This window comes from Pimephales promelas, chromosome 15 (genome assembly GCF_988280905.1).
Source record: "Pimephales promelas chromosome 15, fPimPro1.hap1.1, whole genome shotgun sequence".
Taxonomy (NCBI): Eukaryota; Metazoa; Chordata; class Actinopteri; order Cypriniformes; family Leuciscidae; genus Pimephales; species Pimephales promelas.
In genome coordinates, this window is record NC_142783.1 from 15,831,035 (window position 1) to 15,853,688 (window position 22,654).

At 38.0% G+C, this 22,654-nt stretch overlaps 1 protein-coding gene across 1 annotated transcript; it reads right to left on the minus strand.

The window, feature by feature from the left end:
- Positions 1–1,093: 1,093 nt before the first annotated feature.
- On the minus strand, positions 1,094–21,961 carry wdhd1 (WD repeat and HMG-box DNA binding protein 1). Its single transcript, XM_039672599.2, has 26 exons — positions 21,875–21,961; positions 20,961–21,053; positions 20,764–20,875; positions 20,422–20,573; positions 19,420–19,531; positions 18,121–18,171; positions 17,682–17,777; positions 17,416–17,508; positions 17,074–17,180; positions 16,621–16,762; positions 15,231–15,438; positions 14,969–15,141; positions 12,317–12,501; positions 11,316–11,557; positions 10,798–10,935; positions 10,208–10,364; positions 9,689–9,803; positions 8,105–8,236; positions 7,661–7,863; positions 5,627–5,775; positions 4,779–4,835; positions 4,453–4,484; positions 4,158–4,325; positions 2,987–3,126; positions 2,232–2,367; positions 1,094–1,680 (listed from the first exon to the last, which is right to left on the minus strand). The coding sequence occupies exons 2-26, from the start codon at positions 21,035–21,037 to the stop codon at positions 1,513–1,515; spliced, it is 3,345 nt and encodes a 1,114-aa protein (XP_039528533.2). The 5' UTR covers positions 21,038–21,053; positions 21,875–21,961; the 3' UTR covers positions 1,094–1,512.
- Between the last annotated feature and the right edge of the window lie 693 nt (positions 21,962–22,654).

Genomic DNA, 22,654 nt, shown 5'->3' on the forward strand with positions numbered 1-22,654 from the left:
TAAAATGTCGGGCTGAACTGTGCAGTTCACACTACATGACTTGCTCTCAGTGAAATCATGAGTGTTCAAGTTGTTTAGCTGTTCACACCACACAACACAACGTGATTGATCCACAACAGGAGGTAACTCACTACACGAGTTAACAACGCACTACATAGAGATACAACCACGATCGGATGATAAGAGCATATCATTTGTGACTCAATGAGAGCTGTTTCAGTACTATAGTACGGTCTAAATCCTGAAAATAATCAAACAAATAACGAGTTGACAACAACACGATTCTATCTGGTCTAAACCATATGTTTTGTAACGAAAAACCACGCAATAAAACGAACCAGAAATGACGCGAAACTGCAGAGAAGAACACAACACGCGGATATGGACGTCAGACAGAAACTAGTGCTGCACACTGTTTGCTCAACGATCTGCTCTGAGAAAAAAAAATGCAAAAAAGAAAAAGTAAGATTTACCTGGTGTCCTCAACCCACGCGTTGCTATGATTGGCTGTACTCATGACATCACTGAGATTGAGTCGCGCGACTGCTCGAGATATCTAGCAGGCTAGATATTTTTCTGAGCTCTGTGACCTGTCTGCGAGCTGTCTGCGAGCTGTCTTTGATGCGTTGTTGGCTCTTTCACACTAACTGATTGGCGAGCGTTAATCGTCCGCTAATCGCCCGCGATTTGCACGCGATAACACCCTGACTTGTCGGCGACTCAACGATTTGCAAATCGGGCTTAAATCGGGCTTAAAATCACGTAGTGTGAACTAGGCTTTAGGGGATTGACTGGACCTTTGGGTGAGGTTGTTCATATTATTCAAAATAAAATCAGTGTTTTTAAAGGGAAACCCAAGGCAACCAAGAGGTTGTACTGCTGTAACATGTCAGTTCAGATCAATTTCATTTCATGTCAGTCTGGTTGCAAAAGCAAAGTTCAGTGACCTCAGAATGAACATCAGAAAACCATTCATTTCACATTTGAGGGATGCCCGTCATTACATCACTGGTGTGCAACAAGCAACGTGTACTTTCAACATGCAGATTTGCCAAGATAACCTTTAGAATAAAGAAAATACAGCAGACTAGACTCAAAATACAACATTTTAGCTTTTTATTATGGTTTTACATACAGAACAACATTTCACACACAAAACGTGTACAAAGGAGCCAAAAATAAAGTAGACGAGACCACAGCATTCAGAGTATCACCAGATTCAAAGAGACCTTGTTATCAACCATCTTACAAATTGTTAAACAAAGAGCCCTTGCTTCATTTCAAATGCAAATGAAGAGAGACATGAACTGCTTTCAAAAGAGCTCCAACTTGAGAAAATTGATGGAGAACAAGTGGATCACAAATGAGCAGCTAATCTATTAGACAAAAAAAAATGAGAGGACAGAATCACAGTAAGCAATGAAAAAACTACTTTTAAAAGTTTCCTCCCCAATCGATATTAAAATATAAATGTAAAACATATATAAGCATTAAACTAAATTATGTTAAGAGCTATTCTTTGTTAAATGCAAATGCAGAAAGTTTAGCAGAAGTATTTAGTGGCTTTTTCTTTTTGGCACTGCCCTCGTCTGAATCCATATGTTCATCTACTTGACCTGCTTCATCTTCACGCTTTCTTTTCTTGGGGTCCGAGTCGCCCTTTGCTCTCTCTGTCCAGCTCTGAATGAAAAAGATACGGGATTTTTATATACATGCACACACAAGCAATAAACTGCATCGGTCAAATAATCCTCAGTGATCGTAATTAAAAACGACTGACAAACAACTGCCAACCCAGACACATTCGTTCACGGTTGGCGTAAACAAAGGCGGAGAACATTTACAGATGACCGTGATGAGTCACCGGACCCATTTCACATATGAGCACCGGGACTCTTTCTGCACGTTCCCTCTCTTTCCCCCTCCCAATGTACGCCATTCACCATTGTAACGCACGCTTTCACTGCCTAATGCCACCCTCATGTCATTAGCATAAGATCAATGAGTACGGCACACACCCCCAGTCTGAGTTTCCAGAGCAACAGGCGTACCAACCATTCGCCCTCCAGGCTGGAGTGTGTGAAGAGTCATTCTGTCCTGCACTGAGTGGCCCTGTGGGTGCGGGGTCACGAACAGATTGTTCATACAGGTGGAGCGCATGAGTGTTTTTAAAACCCACACATATAAACCGTTTTGGATAAAATACATGTCCCATTCATGAAATGTCTTACCAGTCTTTCCTCTGCTGAGAGAGTGCGGAAACGCCCCATGCCTTCCTTGATAACATCCATTTCTTCAAAGTCAGGATTGTCTGCGAGAATGCTCTTCCTATTCTCCTCAAGCCACAGCTGAAAGCCAGTTTTTGGCCTAAAGATAATAAACTGGTTACAAGCAAGGACTGACAGTTCTTAAAGTCAATCCTCTGCTTCTTGATTAGGGAAGCACCAAAACAAACAGCGAAAGACTAATTAATCAACATCATATAACAATATCAATTGGTTTGTTATTTAAAAAAAAATAAATGAATACTGATTATGAGTAATTGTGGGATCTAAATAAATTATATATACACAATATTTAATAAAAGCAAATAAAAAATGTATACAATTACTGAAATTAAATATCGATCAATAACAGTCAACAGTGTTAATTATCTGCAATCAATCAGATTGAACTAATATTTTTAAGAGAAATTTTAATTTAATAGCAAACTCTTCATCTATGCCAGATTCTGAAGGTTCTTCTATTTTATACTATGCAGGATTTACATTTAGACGAGAACTTCAGGCACTATTGGCCTTAATTTTAACAGCCATAAATAATTACAAAAGCAATAGTACAAACTTTAATATTGTGCATCTCTAAATTTAGGGCATTTGGGCAACAATGACAATTGACATTAGAATACTTTTTCTTTCAAAAATGTAAACCAAAAAAAAAAAAAGGTCCTTGCATAATTACAATTAAAGGTGCTGTGCTCTCTTACTTTCTGTTTTCGATATTCTCAGCTGATACTGGAGGTGTAGCCGCAGGAACTGGTTTCATTTTCTCTGCTTCTGATTGACTTTCCTCCTGTTTCTTACGGTTTCCTTTAGAGGCACTCATCTGCAGCAGTGTGGCTTGGGTCTTAAAAAGAAGGAACAAAAAAGCTACATTCAGACTTGAGGTCTTCACAGGTCCAAAAAACATTCCAAACTGGAAGAGACCCATAATGTCCTACACTGAACCGACCCGGACCCAGATCCGAGAAATGCCATAAATGTACTGCCTGGACCAGACCTGGACCGTCTATTATTTGAAAACTGGACCCGAACCCAGCAAGAAGACACAAACCCGATTGTCTCATATTATTTCACACGAGTTGCGAAAAATAAAACAAACGCGTGGTTTGGCGGAAGCTCTGGTTGCCATAGAAACATGACACGCGCTTGAGAATGCACTCCCACGGGTATTACACACAATGTTAAACAGACCCGGGACCCGAAGTAATAGATTCAGATTTCAGACCCGACCCAGACCCAGCTGATCATTTAAAATATAGACCCGAACCCGTACGAAAAAAAAAAGTGTTCCATAAAGAGCGTGAACAGCCCAAACAGGTCAGGTCTGATGTTTTGTAATGCGACCTCGGTCATCATCAGAATTCATGCTCCTTTTTCGGCACTCTAGATCAACATTTGTCACAATTCTGCGCTGATGGGAGTCACTCCAAAGATTTTACATACCGGAAGTTCTTTGGTCTTTCCTTCCATTGGGCTTTATCAATCATGGCCTCCGAATAATAATCCCCCATGCTTTTACTTCGGTGTTTACTTTCATATGACAGTGTGCTTTGCTACTGTTCTTTTGCGCACGTCACTCACTGTGAGATATGCTCGCATCTCACATATTTTTCTCTATGGCTCATTTTGTACAAGATGGGATTTTTGTTTGCAGGACATTGTCTAAAAATCATAATGTTGCTTAAATATTCCAATAGAAACACCTCTGACATTTTACTCTAAGATTGTTTATTTCTGATAGCAGAACATTTGTAAGAGGAAAAGATAACCAGGTCATCCCTTGCAGACAAAGCCTAGAGTGAGTTTTATGGGGTTAGACAGGATGTGTGAACCCACAGGAATGGAGAATATTTGTATTTGAGCAATACACTGTACCTTGGACTTTGGTTTGGGTGCCAGGGGCTTCAGGACTGGGGTTTTGCCCTGTTTTGATGTTCCACTGAGAGTTGCAGGTTTTCTGCTGGACATTGTCATGCTGTCCAAAACATTAGTCGTTCTGGGCTGACCAGCTGGAGAACTTGAGGACTTTTCTGCACCAGACACCTGTAAGTATATATTGTAAATGTAAAAATGCACGTCAAGTATTCTTGAAACACAATACTTGTGGAGTAAGTACATACACAATACATATGGAGCTTGCTTACTTTCACTAACAACGTGCACGTCTTACCTTGAAAGGGTTCACACGTCCTTCTCTGCTCACTGTGACACACAAGCACAATTTTTAATGTCACCAGACATTCATCTCTCATGCCAGCCATTTACACCAAAGTCATTTGAAAAAAAATGTTAAATCAATTAGAAAGATAAACATTTCATGTAGAAAAAAGTAGCAATTTGAAAAAAATATATATATATTTCGACACTGAAAATAAAACGTTGAAGTTGACAGTTGATAGTTAATCTGAGATAAAATCCTCAGCTTTTAACTATTTTACATATTCATTTGAGTTATATAATTTTCCATTAATAGAAATGGTTTAATTTTCTACTTACCAGGTTTGGGAGAAGGCCTTTCAGGTGATTTTCCTCCTTTTTTGAATGGATTCAAACCTGGCAAGTCAAAATATATTCATATCAAAAACGAATTAAATCAGGTTTAAAAAGAACATTTCTTAAATCTTAAAGATTTACAAGTTAAATTGATTCTTTAGTGTCTAAATAAAAAGTTTGTAATATACTTGAATTAAAAATTCTCATTAGTATTGTAAGAACACACACATTTTACCTGGTGAAAAACAGCTCTGTTTAAAAGATTTGCGAATCGCGCAAACACGAAAGCATTTACGCTGCTCGTGGGGAACACTCCCTTCGAAAACAAAACTCAAGCTTCAGTGTCTTCAGCGGTTCGGGTTTAGGAACATCAAAATGACTGCTGTGTTCGTTATATATATAAATGTGACTTGACTTGATTACACCCAAGAACAGAACACTATAATCGCTTTTTGCTCCAGCGTATCAACAATGGCAGACTATGATGATAGCTCACTCAGGGCGGGTCTATGTTGAAACGCTGCTGTCAATCACCAATCGGGGGAGGGGCATCCGTTTTATTGACATCAAAAAACGAACGGCTCAATTTGAGGCAGGGGAAAACATAAGGAGATTAAAACAAAAACACTGGATGGATTTTTATCATTGAGTGCATGTACCATTATATGACCCCTTTAAAGTGGTCTACTGCAGTATTTGAGACTCATGCTGAAACGAGTAATGTGAATAACCAAGAAGGCCACCATTTCAAACATCAAGAAACACAGAGCTAAAATGCATGGGGCATTTGGTTTAATATACTACTTTTCAGATGTATACGGAGGAAAAAAAAACAAAAACCGCTTATTTACGTGGTTTCCTGGTCTCTGTTGATTCCTCTGCATCCATTTGCTCTTCCTGTGGATATTCTTCCTGTTCGTCCTCCTCCTCACAGCCATTCTCAACTTGTGCTTGTCTGCTGCTCATCTTATTGGATCCTCTATATTCTCTACTGGTGTGACTAAATACATGGAAACAAAACATTTGGCATGTCAGCATCACAATTTTCCACTATTTTTAAGTTATTTGATTGAGTTAATTCCTACTATGACTATTGAAAGGGACTACAGAAAGTACTTTTAAAAATTTTGAAGACATTGCACTCACAAAGCAGATTACGTATTTTAAAGTCACCATGAAATCAGAATGGACAATTCTAATCCCATTTCATCTTATTATGGAATATGCAGTATTTATTATGAATGATAAATTGTGAACGACATCTCTTCTTTGATGAAGTGTTTAAAGGAGAACTCCGGCGCAAAATGATTACACATTGTTACCTCGTCAACCGTTATCTGAGATTTGTTTTCATAATTGCCGAATGTAAAACAGTTTAGCCTATAATGCTAGTACCGTGTTTCCCAACCCTGTTCCTGGCGGCACACTATAGGTGCGTTCCATTCGGCCGTAAGTGGCCTGCGAAGTGGACTTCACAGGGTATTTCGCCATCTTAAGTGAGATTCCAATTCGAAGGGAACGAACATGTTCAGTTTTAGGGAGACAAAGAATACGCGCAGCGTTGGTGTGCCGCCAGGAACAGGGTTGGGAAACACTGCGCTAGTATAACACTAGTATATTGGGCATAGAGTAATAACAAATAAAAATCGCTTGTTATTACCACTAACAAGGCTCAAAATAGCCCCACAGTAACACGGTAGCATAATAAGGGTCTCTACATTCAAACCGAAGCATTCAGAACTTTGTCAGTGTCCATACACAGCATTAGCAAACCACAACCACCCAATCAATTCCCATGGACAAAAATCAAGCCACGCCTAACATTTTTTCTTGTTTGAGAAGCCGTTTCACTCGGATATACGTGACAAAAGGGCAGAAAAGACCCACAACTCATACAGTTGTCATAATTAATGGTACCCCTGTTTTTCTCCAAAACACGTCAGCCACAATTATTGGTGACCTTTTATAAAATACTTTTTGCAATCTCCTTTTGACAAGATAACAGCTCCGAGTTTTCTCCTACAATGCCTGAAGTGTTTGGAGAACAACAGACAAGAGATCAGAGACCATTCCTCCATACAGACTCTCTCCAGATCCATGTTGGCGCTGCTTCTCGTCAGTTCACTCCACTCATCAGGTCAGGGAACTGCGACGGTAACGGCGGAAGCTTTCATTCTTTGTGCTCCGTTTCTGTGTTGATTTTAATGTTTGTTTTGGATCACTGTCCTGATGGAAGATCCAACCACGGCCCATTATAATATTTCTAGCAGAAGGCGTCAGGTTTTGATTTATCTGTTGATATTTGACAGAATCCACAATGCCATGTATCTGGACAAGAACTCCATGACCTCCAGCAGAAAAATATGCCCACAACATCAAAGATCTAATGGTTAATTAAATTGTACACATGGGGTACTTTTTATCCTTGTGTGCTCCAAACCCATCTAGCGTGTTTTCTGCCAAAAAGCTCTTTTTTTAGTTTCATCTGAACACAGAACCCTGAGCCCTTTGAAGTCCAGTCACGTCTGACAACTGAATTTGCTCGAGTTTGTTTTTGGATGAGCGAGGAAGATTTTTCTTGAAACCAACCTAAACAACATGTGGTGATTTATTTTTTATATTTTTTTATAGGCTTTCTGACCCCAAGAATCAACTAATCTCTGCAATTCTCCATCTGTGATCCTTGAAGACTCTTTGGCCAATCAAACTCTCCTCTTCACCGTCCATTTAGGCAATATAGACTAGAGCCAGACCGATATATCGGCAGGCCGATTATTATATAGTAATAGAAGAAGCAACCAATCCAACAGTTCTTAGACAATTTTCCAGGAGTAGAACTGAAAGAATTTTAATGAATATAAATAGAACCGGATTTCCGTGCTAACCTCTGATAGGCCGGCTCATCATCGTCTTCCTGCTCCTCCTCCTGCAGCTGATTGGCCTTTTCCAGGGCGAGTTCACTGAGTCTCTGTGCCAGGGCCATGCGTCTGGAACGAGATGCGTAACGGATGGCGAGCGTCACAACACTGTGAGTCATCAGCTCAGCCAGCTCCACACACCGGAACTCACGCTCCAGTTTACACGACAGCTGCCGGGCACACACACAAACAGAAAAACAGCATAAAACATGGTGAGATGTCTGGAAGGACTGGTAAAACAAATCTGAGCCAAGCCTGAATATATATACACAACCACATATCAAAGCAGATTTCTGATTTATGACATTCCACAATTGTTTTACAGAAATCAGAGAGAAATTCAATCCAGGCATAAGCAATTGAATTTAACCAGGCTTTAACTTCCTGTTCTGGCCACACGAATGGACTTACAGCGAACATCTTCATTAGCAGTTCCTGCTGCTCTTTCTCAGCCTGAGACTGAGCCTCGCTGTCAATTTCATAACCACTGGATGACAGAAAGCCAAAGTGGTTATGAAAGAGCATAGACCGCCAGTACTGCTCCTAGAAAACAAACATAAATACACATTTAAAAAAAACATATTGTATATTTAAGGATCCACATTAAGTGTCAGACAAGTAATGCACTAGCAAGACAGGGATGGCTACAACTGACTTTTAGTTCAGATCAGCAACACTGAAAATACAATAAAATTAATATAAAATAAAAAAAGAATGAAAAAAATGCATGTTTTTAAAAGCCAACCTATTTTATAGTTATTTATTTATTTATTTATTTATTAAAACAGGAAAAGATTAAGAGCAATCGGGCCTGACTCAGTATAAAACTGATTTTCAGCAGGTTCCTGTTCTGCAGAACATGAATACCTCAAACACAACACAACAGAACTCCAAGACCATCCAATAACAAACACACAACAAGCACACAAACTACGATAGAAAAACAAGCATCAGCAGGCGGCCATAAAACCATCTCAGTGGTCACAGATATACCTGTCCATCAGATGGCGAGCAAAAGTTTGTTTAGAGATCTGATGTGCTGTGGAGTCTCATTCCAGGCTCTATTGAGCAAATTAAAAAAAGATCTCTGACCATAGCAGTTCCTAAAAGCCGGTATAGGGAGAAGTCCATTTGCAACAGATCTCGTAGTGCGTTTGGGCCTTGAGTAGTGTGTCCATTTAAAATCTTATAAAAAAGTTCAAACCATGGCTTATTCTATAGTTCTGAAATGTCAAGGCATTACTCAAAGATAGTGCAACACAGTGGTGAGTCCAGCCTGGAAGCCTGCTTTGGATCTTATAGGCTCTATTGTAGAGTCTCTCTACAGGCTCAAGGATCTCATTTGTTGTGAGAGACCAAACAGGTAAACAATACGACAGAGTGGACAATATAATGGCATGAAGATATGTTTTAGAAACAGAATGCAGTAAATATGGTCTAATTTTACTATAAACAAATAATTTTTGGTTTAGCTTTCTGGTTAAAATTTGGACATGGTCACGATAAGTAAGATGTGAGTCAAGAGAGACTCCCAGATACTTATACGTGGATACAATTGAAAGTTTTTGATTAGAAAAGGTGATGAAATCGGATATAGACAGTTGTTTTCTAGATGAATAAAAATACATACATTCTGTTTTCTTAGTATTCAGTGTTAAATGGTTATCCTGGAGCCAGCCATGTAAATGCTGTAGGTTTGAGCTAAGTTTGTAATTAATTGTATCAATATCTGAGCCAGACAAAAAAAATGACAGTGTCATCAGCATATAACAAAGTACTAGAACAATCAAACACATTAGGAAGATCATTAATGTACATAAGGAAAAGTAAAGGACCTATAAAGTGTTTTGCAGCAAGTTAAGACATCATTCTGAAGACATCTATATAGACCAACAATTTAAAATGTATGAATAAATAAAACAAATATAAGTAGAGAATTTTACATGATAGTAAAGATTAATTTGACAAGACTCCAGGATGGATTTTAGCTCATACCTCCATCTGGCCTTTCTCTGTAGTGGTCTGGCAATAAGGCAGGTTAAAGGGCAGGACGGCCACAGCGGGACGGGGTAGGGTGGGTGGGAAACGTGAGCCTTTACATGGGATACACCTGGGAGACAAATGAGGAGGATTCCCAGTTTCACTCACTATGGACACAGTGGGTCACAGATTCAAGGCAGCTTGTTTATCTCACAAGTCCGACTTTTTCCCCCCAATTGTGAGTTTCCATCTCGCAATTCTGACTTTTTATCTCAGGATTGTGTGATATATTATTTAAACTCGTAATTGCAATTCTTAGTCAGAATTGCGAGTTTATATCTCGCAATTCTGACTTTATTTCTCACAATTACCATTTAATATCATGCAATTCTGATGTTATAAGATGCAATTGCGATTTTATATCACGCAATCCTGAGATAAAAAGTCACAATTATCTTTTCATATGTTTCATTTTGTGGCGGAAACAAACTTTCATACAGATCTGACATTTGTGAATAAAGGAAAATGGCGCACCTGATCTGCTGTGGATTCTCATGAACCCCAACAACCCAGCAATGGTCTGATTTGCTCTTGCAGGTGTCTCTGGTGTTGCAGACAGGAGTCCATGTGCTCCCCAGGGTCCGGTTCAGCATACGTACAACACCCTCCGAGTCAATACAGCACGGGGTTCCTGCAAAAAGAATTATGATCATTCACTACTCAAACAGGTAAAGACGAAACCACAGAACCCCTTTAAATCAGTTTTGTGGTGTTTAGTCCATGTCTATTAGCTTTGATTGAGGCTAACTGTATGCATACACTACTGTTCAAAAGTTTAGGTTTGTAAGGTTTTTGAATGTTTTAGAAAAGTCTCTTGCTCACCAAGGCTGCATTTATTTAATAAAAATCAAGAGTATTACACTTTTACTACACTATACCCCAACCTTTTGAACTATAAGAAAATTGAAGCTAAAGTCAAGATTACATCACTCTCTAGGCAGTTGTTTATTTTTCTCAATTTCCTTACAGACATAAAAGACAAAAAAAATCAAATAGCAGGAAGTGAATGCAGGAGAACCTGAGCAAGTATGCATGTTACTCCTGCTCAACCGGAGGTGACTCACCCTCTGCAGTGAAGCCCATCCACACCAGGTAAGACTTCCGTGAGAGAGGCAACGGTTCTCCGTGGATGACTTGCCTTCTCTTTCGCCCGAGCTGGAGCAACTGAACGCCAAGGGCCTGGTCTCCATCAAACCCAGTACCTGACAGCATACATGACAATCAAGCTCAAACAATTTGTAGACACAAAGCAAAGTCAGATCAGATTCATATTGTTAGTTTTAATGTTTAAAGAAATGATTTATTCCATTTGAGTAATTTGCAGATGTGGCATTTCACAAGTTACTACTTTGTTTTTGAGTAACTTAAATATTCTCTCATTTACAACTGCTTTGCCAATCATTTTAAATGAGTCAATAAAAGGAACCAGTTGAAAAACAATTTTTCAACAATTAAGACATAAAATATGAACATTAGGGATACACCATTAGGATTTTTTTGTGCCAATGCAATACAGATTTTGGCCGATACTAGATATTTGTCACTTGCTCACTTATTTGAACCAGGCGACATGCATAAGTACCTCTGTGATACACTATGAGGAGCTGCTCTCCGTGTCCTGCCATGCAGACCACAGCTCCTGGCAGGCTGAAGATCTCCTTCTGCACACCACCAATGGAGAACAGCCTGACCATCAGAGCACTGGTGGCCACTGCCGCCCAGCCCTGACCCAAACACAAGGCACACACGTCCTCGCCTTTAGGAAGATCCACCATCCAGTCCTTATGAGTGTCCCAGCACGAGAAGTGCAAACACTGGATCTTACTGTTGAGACATTTGAGAAAATTTAGGAATTTATGACATATTTATTATTTTCTATGATGTTACTTGTTCCTCTACCCATCCAATTCTTTTTACATGTAAATATCTTTGTCTTTATGTTTAAGGAGTTTCAGGGTAAGATTATGTTACAGCACCGGTACCATTGTTACATTTTCCAGTAACACTATCTTACAATGTCCTTGTTAGATATATTTAATGTAATAATAACAACAGTAAATTATGCATCATCACATGCAACTAACCCTAAACCAAATCCTAATGCTATTGTAAGTATATGGTCTTAATATTACCAAGTACTGAAATGTACAATTACACTAACAACTCTGAAAATAATGTGTAACCTGTTTTCCACAAACAATTTTTGCTTTTATTTGCTATTCCAGAAGAATACTTGCAATTAATTATTGAAATTAAAAACAGTGCATTTCACAGATATGCAGTAGTCTGCAATTCACCCACAGGTAATTCACTTCCAGATTTCTGGAAGTAGTTCTGCAAATAAAAGGCAAAGTGCAAATTTCCTTCACAAACATGGACAAGAAATTAAGGACAAAGGGGAAATGGGGCTACAGAGCAAGGTTCACACCAGCTGCTGCGGACTAATCTAACCTACTGTAATAGCAGACCTGTTGAATAAAAAAAAAGTACTAAATTCAATTCAGCAAATGTCTAAATGTCTAAGTTTAAAGAAAGTCAAAGTCAGATTTAACTCAGTCAACTACGATTACTAAGATATTGCACCTGGCAAGCTCATCAGTTCCCTCACAGGCCAGCAGCACGGCCTCCTGGGATAGATCAGCCATGGTGTGACCCAGGGAGTTGGTGAGATGCATGGCATGATGGATGGCAGTATCATGGAACTCCACATCAATAGCGTTGTCCTGATCATCATTATAGCCACGGATAATGCCCACGGAGTTCCACATCTGACAAGGAACATGGGGAGCTTTAAAAGACCTTTTCATATTAAATAATAACTAAAATATCGACTTTAACTACATTTGATTTAACAGTAAATCAACAATCACTTCAAGTTGTTGTACAGTCTTATTGTTTGCAAATTACTGTGTTAGCCTAAAAAACACTTATGGCTCGTTTCCACTGAGCGGTACAGTACGGTACGGTACAGTAAACCAGTGTTTCGCAACCCTGTTCCTGGCAGCACACCAACACTGCGCGTATTCTTTGTCTCCCTAAAATTAGGGAGACAAAGACACACCTGAATCAATTCATCAGCTCAATAACCCATCTGATTATGAGCTGATGAGTTGAATCAGGTGTGTTTGATAAGGGAGACAAAGAATACACGCAGTGTTGGTGTGCGCCAGGAACAGGGTTGGGAAACACGGCAGTAAACCATGATCCGGCTTGTGTTTCCACCCCAACAGTACCCTTACTTGATGGGCATGGTGTTTGCCGGAAAGAAGCGATCACCGTCATTTTCGTGCGAAGAATAGCCTGTTGATTATATTCACTGCATGTATGTACGGTATATATTTATAACAAAACTAAATATAAAACACAACCCTGCCTCTTTGTTAAAATTGAAAAATATTAAACATATTCCAAGCATTATGTAATGTATAGCATATTACATTGATACAAATGTTGCAATAAACAACATTACAGATGATCTTGTAATAAAATAAAAAAATGACAAAACTCTTTTTGTTGAATTTCAGTTTTATCAATAATCACAATTATAAAACTATAAGTAAAAGGTACAAAAAGCTATACAGTAAAGCTTTAATAACATACATCAAACAATTCAGTCAAATATACAAATTCAGCGCTCAAAGATATGAAGCTTCACTTAGCCTTCTGCCTAACTATTGGCCAGGGAACGAATTATAGATTTCCAAGATCAAAGATCGCCTGTTAGGTTTACAAGACGAATTATATCTCATGTTTAACCACTACAGAGACGTCAGAGTCAGCGCCAAACATCAGAACGACTAGCCGAGGAAAGGCTGTTCCTGGCGGGGTGCACGAGTGCCGAGCATCCGGTGAATGCTTGAGATGGATCTCACTCAAATTATCATAAATCTACAAATAAATCACAGATTTGAGCTGGACTGAGCTAAAAAACTACATTCTTGCCTGAAAAACTCTTAAAACTACATTTTGTGACACAATAACAGTAGTATTATATTTCAACTGTATATTAAAAAAAATGGCGCCTCTAATGCCCTTGTAGCACGCGGCGTGCAAGTGACGATACTCTGTCAACCAATCACCGTTCTGCAGTAAGTCTAGCTCCACCTTTTAGTACCCTTTCACTGTGCTAGGTACCCCAACGGAAGGGTACCCAAAAAGTGGTACGGTACGGTTCGGCTTTTTGGTACTATTCACAACTATTGTACCGTACTACCGAACTGTCCCGTACTGCTCAGTGGAAACAAGCCATTACACCAGGAACTTTTGCCTATGATTTTAACAAAAATATCACAGCAAAACAACTAGACTAACTAATATAAATTTCAGACATTATTAAACAGGGTTTCTGCAGGTTTCACAAAGTCAAATTTACTTTTTAAGATCTTTTTAAGACCATTATATATATATATATACACACACACACACACACACACACACACACTGTATATACTATATATACTGTGTGTGTGAATATATATGTATATATATGTATCTCAAAATCTAATTCATTAAAACTGAACATTCATCGAAAATCAGCACGAATGATCCCGCGATTTTGGAAATTAGTTCTTTTTCTGTTATGTAGGCCGTTTTATCTTTCCCGCACCTGAAATATTTAGCAATGTCAGAGTCCAGAAACATAATTTGAAACAATATAGGACTGGTGTCTTGTCACTGTGTGGAGAAACCAGAGCACCTCCGCTTTTAGTGTTGGCTCTGATCCAAAAGCAACACGGAGGTCAATTGCGGGAGTTGTGGAGCTAGTTGGGCGAGTCTCGCCTAGGCAGTGTAGAAGTAACGTTAGTGCTGGAGCTGCCAGATACTTGCAAGAACTGGCTGATGGCTGTCATTGCTGAATACCCTTCACAGCAGTTAGATATTTATCACTTTTTGCAAGTGACTCCAGTTCCCGTACACCCAACGTTCCCAAATTTAATAGCTTTCTTGCATTAGAAGCAGTAGGCTTTAAATACGTTGTTTGCAACTGGCTTTAACCAAGCACGAAATTCTCATTTTTCAAGCCAAGTATCACTAAACTAGTAAACTTCCACTTCCCCTAGCTGAGTAAAATCTGTTTTATGTCTGTCTGTGGTATCTGAGATGGATCTGAGAAAAAAACTCTGCAAATCAGTGATCTGCTGAATAATTGCACGAGTGATAGCATCAATAATTTACATGCTCACAATACAGTATCAATCTCTATTTGAGTTGAAAACGGGTATGATTTCTCCTCACCATAAAGCGATGCATGAGGTGCACTGGGGTAGACCCCGGCTGGAAAGCCCTTTGGGGTTGTGATGGCATGGGACCCTCGTATATGGGACGGGACACTGCAGGACCCACCGCAGGAAGAACAGCACTGCTGCCATCCTCCTCTGGTAGTCCATCCAGTTTTACAGAGCCTGGATCTTCAGATACCAAAACATCTGACCTTTAATTAAAGCGCTTTACCTGAAGTATCTTCCTACACTATTTGCTTTGAGGTGATGTCTCATACCTTGAGAATTGTCATCGTCATCCAAAAAGGTCCCTCTGTTCCGTGGTCTGCCCGTGGCAGGCATGAGGTCGTCGTCATCGTCGTCGTCGTCACCCATGATGGGTTTCTTCACCGGAGACCGCGAGTCACTCGCGCCCTCGTCCAGCATCCGGTCATCATCCTCATCAAACAGGTCATCATAGTCATTTGTTTCTTTAGCTGCAGTGGCCTAAACATCAGCATAAAAAAAAAACATTATACATTCATTGCATGAGTGAAAAAAGGAGCACGTTTAAATTACTGATTATATAATGTCTGTACATAAATGTTAATTCAAGCATATTTCAGTATGAATGTTAACATTATAATATTTGGTCCCACTATTGTCCCATTGAACAATAAGTACAATGTATTATTGTGTTCCTGTTGTATTGTAAAACACTTTTGCAGCTATTGAGGTGTGATACGGGTAAGGTTAGGGACAGGTGTGGTGGTACGAGTCGGTTTAAGGGTAGGTTAAGGTGTGAGGGGGGAGTCAACTTTGTAATTACAAATGTAATTAAATAAGTTAATTATAGCTGGAATTACATGCTGGAATTTTAAAATGTAAGTACAATGTAAAAACATGCATGTATGTATGTACACAATAAGTTCATACTATCAAATTATTAATTTCAATGTAATTACATACTACTTAAAGCCACTTAATATAAAGTGGGACCTAATATTTGTATAATATATTTTTGGTAACACTTTACTACGTTAGTTAACAATGAATCACCAATGAATAAACTAGTATACAGAATTTATTAATCTCAGCATTTACTGATCAATTTGTTGATCTCTTAAAGACCCCTTGATGTGAAAATCAAGTTTTTTAATATTTATATGTCCGTATGGTGTTTTTAATATACTTTAAGACAAACCAAGTGCAAATTCATTAGTCAACACCATTGCTGTACACCAATGACACATTTAAAAAAAAGAAACTGAAATTCAAATAACAGATTTATTTTCAAAACATTAATAATTTTCAATAACATTGTTCAACATACAACTTCAAAAAGAGTCAATATTTAATTGAACCTTCTTGTATATAAATTAACAATTGACTAGGTGTGTCACAACATGAAATGAGAATTAGGATAGCTGAAACCTACATGAGAACATGATGACAATTAAAATTTTTAGGAGAATTATACTTTATAAATACAGTAAGCTGAGTTTTGGATAAAACTAACTTGTTTCGTTTACATCAACGATACAAATCGTCGCATTTTTATATTGCGATATCTCGTTATAACAATGTATCATTACACACCCATTAGACACTCACGACTTTACGTTGGTGATGCTATTGCAGGTGCAGTGTGTTCAGGGAAAAAAGAGAGAGCCTGAGGATACAACTGACCTTGGTGTTCTGGACAGTAGAGGAAGAGGACGGCACATCTTCCAGGAGCCCGAGGCAGCCCTCTGTGTCCGTGTAAGCGATCCGGCTCCCTGAGGGATGCCACGCCATCCCACACACAGTGAACCCTTTCTCATGTTTCTGTCTGCAATGGTACAAGATTAACAAACACCATCACCACTAGAAACATCCTCAAATACAACCAATATTTTGTACAGTTTAATTCAATGCAAGGTCAATATTTACAGTCAGATTTCAACCGTTACTTTTAAAAGTAATGCGTTACTCCCTTAAAAAGTAACGCTACTTAGTTACTTTTTATGTGAAGTAATGTGTTAGGTTACTTTTAAGAGCTTTATTACGTTGATTCACTAATTACTTTGTAAACCGTTACCTCCAACACTGGGTTTCATCAATCAAAATCATCAATAATATTAAAAACAATATGACTATAACCTCTCGATGCACAGTTTGGCCTCTACATCCCAAATCAACAGGTTTCCGCCAACTGTTCCTGCAGCCAGAAACTTCCCACATGGCGACCAGACCACAACATTAAAAACCTGGGGAGGAGAACGAATCGGAAAGAATTGTTCATGACAACATTAATATGCGTCGCAATATAACACACAACTTTAACCACACAGTACATCATCTCATCTGGTACAGTAAGGGAAAGGTTAATACGCAATTTTAACGCTAATAAAGGTTTCCACCACCCCCAAATGACCTTTTCTAATTATATTCCTCTTATAAGTAACTGTTCCACTGTAAATTAGTGGGTGGTTTTCTACTGACCTGCGTGATGAGTTCATCAGAGAGTGTGCTAACAAGTGTCCATGTGTTTTTGTCATACAGCTGAATGGTTAAGTCCACTGGTACGGCAAGCAGCTACAAGTACATACAACAATGGAAATAAGACGCACGTGATCGGAGTGGTTTACAAGACTGACAGATTGACTGATGTGCTAATCAAGCAGTTATATGAAGCCACCGAAGAGAGAAACCTGAAAATGTTAAGTGAATTTTTAAAAAGGCTTATGTAAACATGACATTTTCAATACCTTTCCAGAACGAGGCTGCCAAGCAAGTCTACAGAGAGACTTGGCATTGCTAACATCACTTGACTTCTGGAGAACTTTCCATTGAGCAACTTGAGTCTAAAACACACAACAGGAATTAGCTTTACAAGGGACCAGAAGACGCTGATCACACTTATTTTTATTTATTTATGAACATAAAAGCTGACTTTTGAAGAGTCTGCTTTATTCTGCACCATGTTAATTAGTTCTAAATTAATTTACAAAACTAAAATTGTTGTTATTCAAGTTAAATTTGATTTGTTAAAAAAAAAATCCATTTAAATTGTTATGGTAAAAGAATAGTTAGTAATAAAAGGTACAATTACAAAATGCAACACAGAAGCATTTTCATTAGCGCTCTATGACTTTTGGACATCATTGTACACGTGTTTTGCTGTATGAAGAGCTGGTAAGGCCTCACCTGTGACTCAATGGACCACACAGTGACTGATCCATCACAGCTGGAGGAAGCCTGTCAGTAAGTGACATCAGCACAACAGAATTACCAAAAATGGCCCAACAGTCATTTTAAAATGCATTAATACTCATCAGAACATGTTAAATTTCACAAACAACGCATATACAGGACAGTTCACAGGCCTGGGATTGTTAATGCTTTGGAAAATGTCTCTTATGTTCACCAAAGCTGTATTTATTTCATAAAAAATACAGTAAAAACAGAACTACTATGTAATATAATTACAATTTACGGTTTCTATTTTTAGATATTTGAAAATGTAATTTATTTCTTGTGATGGCAAAGCGGAATTTTAGGCATCATTGCTCCAGTCTTAGGTGTCACATGATTGTTCAGAAATTATTTTAACATGCTGATTTGCTGCTCAAGAAGTAATTTTTTTTTATTAATATCAATGTTGAAAACAGTTGTGCTGCTTAATATTTTGTGGAAACCATGACTTTTTTCAGAGACAATTTATATAGAGAGATGCCACTTCCTACATCCTCAGTACAACTTTATAGGGAAAACCCGGAACGACAAAGATAGCGGTTGCATGCACATGCCCCGCCCCTTCAGCTGGAAAGCCAATCGTCTGCTTTTAACAGTAAAGCCAGGAATCATTAGCCTATTGTCTGGTTCCACTGACACATGCGCACAGTTGATGTTTGCGACAGCGGAGACGAGAACCCTTGAACATGCATAGTAAAAGTATATCCTGTGGAGGAAAAGGGCGTTTTAAACCTTATTTTGCGGCAAACTCAAACTTTTTCAGCGATTATTATCATATTTTACTGCCGTTTCTCTACATGCAGTTTTTATGTCCCGGTGACCAGTGAAAGTGCAGTTCTGACTCTCTGCCCATTCATTTAGATAGGAGCCTGGTCTTGTTAGTCCGAAATAGCTGCCTGGAGGCGTTGCCAAGATGGCAGCCGAGTGGCAGGACTTGCCTAAAAGGAATTTGCTTTTTGCCAGGATTCTTTAAATAGAAAGATCAAAAGAACACATATATTTGAAATAAAATGAAATATTATTAAAATGTCCTTACTATTTTTTATCAATTTAATGCATTCTTGCTGAATAAAAAGTATCAATTTCTTACTTAAAAATAAAAATCTAAATCTTTCTGACCCCAAATTTTTCAACAGTAATGTATGCGACAAACGTGACAGTGATAACCGATTCACGAGCAATTCTTAATTTAGCCACATTTAAAAAAACAACACCAGTTGACCATTAAAAAAAAGGCACCATGACACTCACAAGGAACTCATCAGAGGGATCAAGAGCCACACTGAGGACGGGAGCGTCATGCCCACGTAAGGTCTTCTGCTGACTGCTGTCCGCCACCTCCACTATCTTCACCAGGAAGTCGCTGGAAAACAGAACGCCAAAATTAGCCCCTTTATCCTCCACCATTTTCATCTCAACAGAGACTCATATTGGCACTGTAGATCTTTCGATCTGAAGTGGGGAAATAAATGAAAACTCATTTCCGACCTCTATAGGAAGAAAAGAAAAGAAATCAAATAACCTGTTTGGAGCTCAGCTGCCAGTGCATCAATATTCAAGCATCGGCAGAGGGATAAAACTGCTCAATCAATGCTGTGACATGCTCGCTGCCTTCATCCGTGATGCAGCCACTTAAGACAATCCATATGTCCGGCAAGCGGCCATTTGTAACTAATCATATGAACAATAGAAGTGGTTTCCTCTCCACAAAAGCACGGAGATGGGAGAACTCAAATATTAAATGACCCATACGATTTTTGTGTCACCAATTTTAACTAATACACAGAATTGCAACTACAACTCTATTAAGCAAAACATGGAAATAAGACAAACATGCTTAAAGGGAGACATAATCGAGCAGTTTAATCCAGGCCTTCTGAAGAGACACGATCACTTTATATGATGAACAGATTTAATTTTGGTAAACAGAAGCTCAAACATGCTTCCTCCACAAGAACCAAGGTTTTTTTCTAGACTGTCAAGGAAGTACTGTTGAGCTGTTCATATGGATTTCTTTTACAATCTCTTTATGAACATTTTAACTGTCTAAGGGTAAATAGACTTTCGACGGAAGGACAGAAATCTCTCAGATTTCATAAAAATGTTCTTCATTTCTGTTTCGAAGATTAACGGAAGTCTTATGGGTTTAAAAACACGAGGGTGAGTAATTGATGACTTGACAATTACAATTTGTGGGTGAATTATCCCTTTATGAACATATGTAGCATGTAAAGGAATGAAAGCAACTCATACCTTGAGCCGGCAGCCACTCTTGACCCGCTGGCGTTGAAGGTGACGTGGTTTGCGTTGGTGGTGAATCGAGTGAGTATGCCATCTGGATCTCCCTCTGGGAAAGTGTGAATCTGAACTGTGTTGTTAGAAACTGCTGTAACTAGCTTTCCATTCTGTAGGGAAAAATAAACACTGACATTTAAATGCAGTAAAAAAAGCACTGACATAAAAAGCAGTAAAATGAACAGGATTCAAATTTAATAGACGCTTTCAGGTGTTTTACGAGACGTCTCTGTAGCATTAATAACGCAATTATGCTTTTATAAACCGTGAAAGGACACACAAAAATAAATGTTAACTTACCTTCAAGGCTACGGAATAGACCTTCTCCCCAACATTTATAGACTTGGGATCATCGTCATCTAGACTTTCCCATATGCGGACATCACCATCACTCCCACAAGTCACAATATACCTGGGAAAGGTCATAAAGTGGATTACAGGCACCTGAAAATTGCCCATTTAATTAGTTTTGAGTGTTTACGAAAGATCTTACTTACTTTCCGTCATCATCAAAGCAGACATCAGTGTGGCCTTCTGAGTGACCGTAACGCATGGGCTTCCTTTCACATGGCATGATGGAAAGACAATGTCTGCAGGTGATAGGTATAATAATATATATTAGTATTATTTATATATTTATATATATATATATATATATATATATATATTTATATATATATATATATATATATATATATATATAGCATATTCCTAATTTTATGTTTAAATTTAAGCATTTCATGTACAGGAATAATGCATAATTTAATTTGATAACTAATTCGATAGATTAATTTATTCTCAGTGCTATTGCAATACAATTTTACTCTGTATCGAGTCGTATAATCAAATGTAACTTGCACACATTGATACACAATTTGCTAATATAACAGATTTAATAATGAAGCAATAATATATAATACTAATACAGCATTCTAATTTACTTCTATAATCAAATATTATATATATATATATATATATATATATATATATATATATATATATATATATATATATATATATATATATTGTCTGTAACTACTGGGACAAATGATATTGTTTTTATTAATTTAACTTCCCTAAGTTACTTGATCTCAGGAAGGAACAGATTGACCATGATCACATAACGTTATATACAAAACTAGAAATGGAAATAATGTCATTTGACAAGACAAGAGACTTATGATGCAAACATAATCAGCCTTTTCTAAAAGTAAGTTCATTTTTATCTCAAGTTTAGACAAAAGAAAATAATCTTTGGAAAACAAATAAGTGCAAATACGCAAATTGACCAACAACCGCGGAATAAAAAAAAATCCTAAAAGAATGCACGTGTCAAAGTAAATGATTATAATCGAATAACAATACATCGACATATACCGCATAAATGTTTTAAACAACACGCAGTACTTACAGCTTTAGTTTGGCGGTAATGTTCAGTATTCAGCGCCACACTCGCCCACATCTCCCGCGCTGACACCAGTGACGTAGGAAAGTAGGACGGACCGTTGACTTTGACCAAACATCATTGGCTGAATAAGAGTATTGACCCCACCCAAAGTGTGACGTAGAGTGACGGTCCAGACATATCAGTTCTACATTAAAAGTATTTAAAAATAATTATTTATTGTTAAAAATTAATCAATCGATCATTTCTCATAGTTACTATTATTTTAAAATGCTTGAGCTGCATGTAAAAATAATGTCATCGTTTTTAAAAAAAGAAAGAAAAAAAGGATTTGCCTGCAGCAAAACTGTCTGTCTGGTATAAGGCTTAAGCATCAATAATGTAATACACCCTAGGGTTGAGCGTTTAGTCCTCTTCAAGAGAATAGACAAATTATCCCCATTGTCTGTTGTTGAATAATTTGATACTCCAGGAAGTAGCTCTTGTATTTGCTTGTAGAATGATATGCAATACCAAATATTATGATAGATTAATGGTCACAATAGGGCATGTCATTCCTGTCGTATTTGTTTGTGCACGTGTGTCCGGATTTGCCTACATTACAGATACCTAATGCACCCAGAAGGAAAGACATGAAATCACCTAAAAGCTGATCAGCAAATAACAAGGACGTTAAAAACTAGAAAAATGTGTGTCTGTACTATTTTCCTAACTATGAATGCAACATTTGTTGTTTTATCTATAGAGATTTTTCTAATATTTCATAATGGTGTATGAGCTATAACG

What these genes read in the sequence shown, in the direction of transcription:
- wdhd1 (XM_039672599.2), bottom strand. Translation starts at nt 21,037, where the DNA reads ATGCCATGTGAAAGGAAGCCCATGCGTTACGGTCACTCAGAAGGCCAC. An exon ending in ATCCCTCTGATGAGTTCCTT is followed by an intron (nt 18,172 to 19,419) that starts GTGAGTGTCATG and finishes ACTTACTGACAG; the next exon opens with GCTTCCTCCAGCTGTGATGG. An exon ending in GCCAAACTGTGCATCGAGAG is followed by an intron (nt 16,763 to 17,073) that starts GTTATAGTCATA and finishes GTACCATTGCAG; the next exon opens with ACAGAAACATGAGAAAGGGT.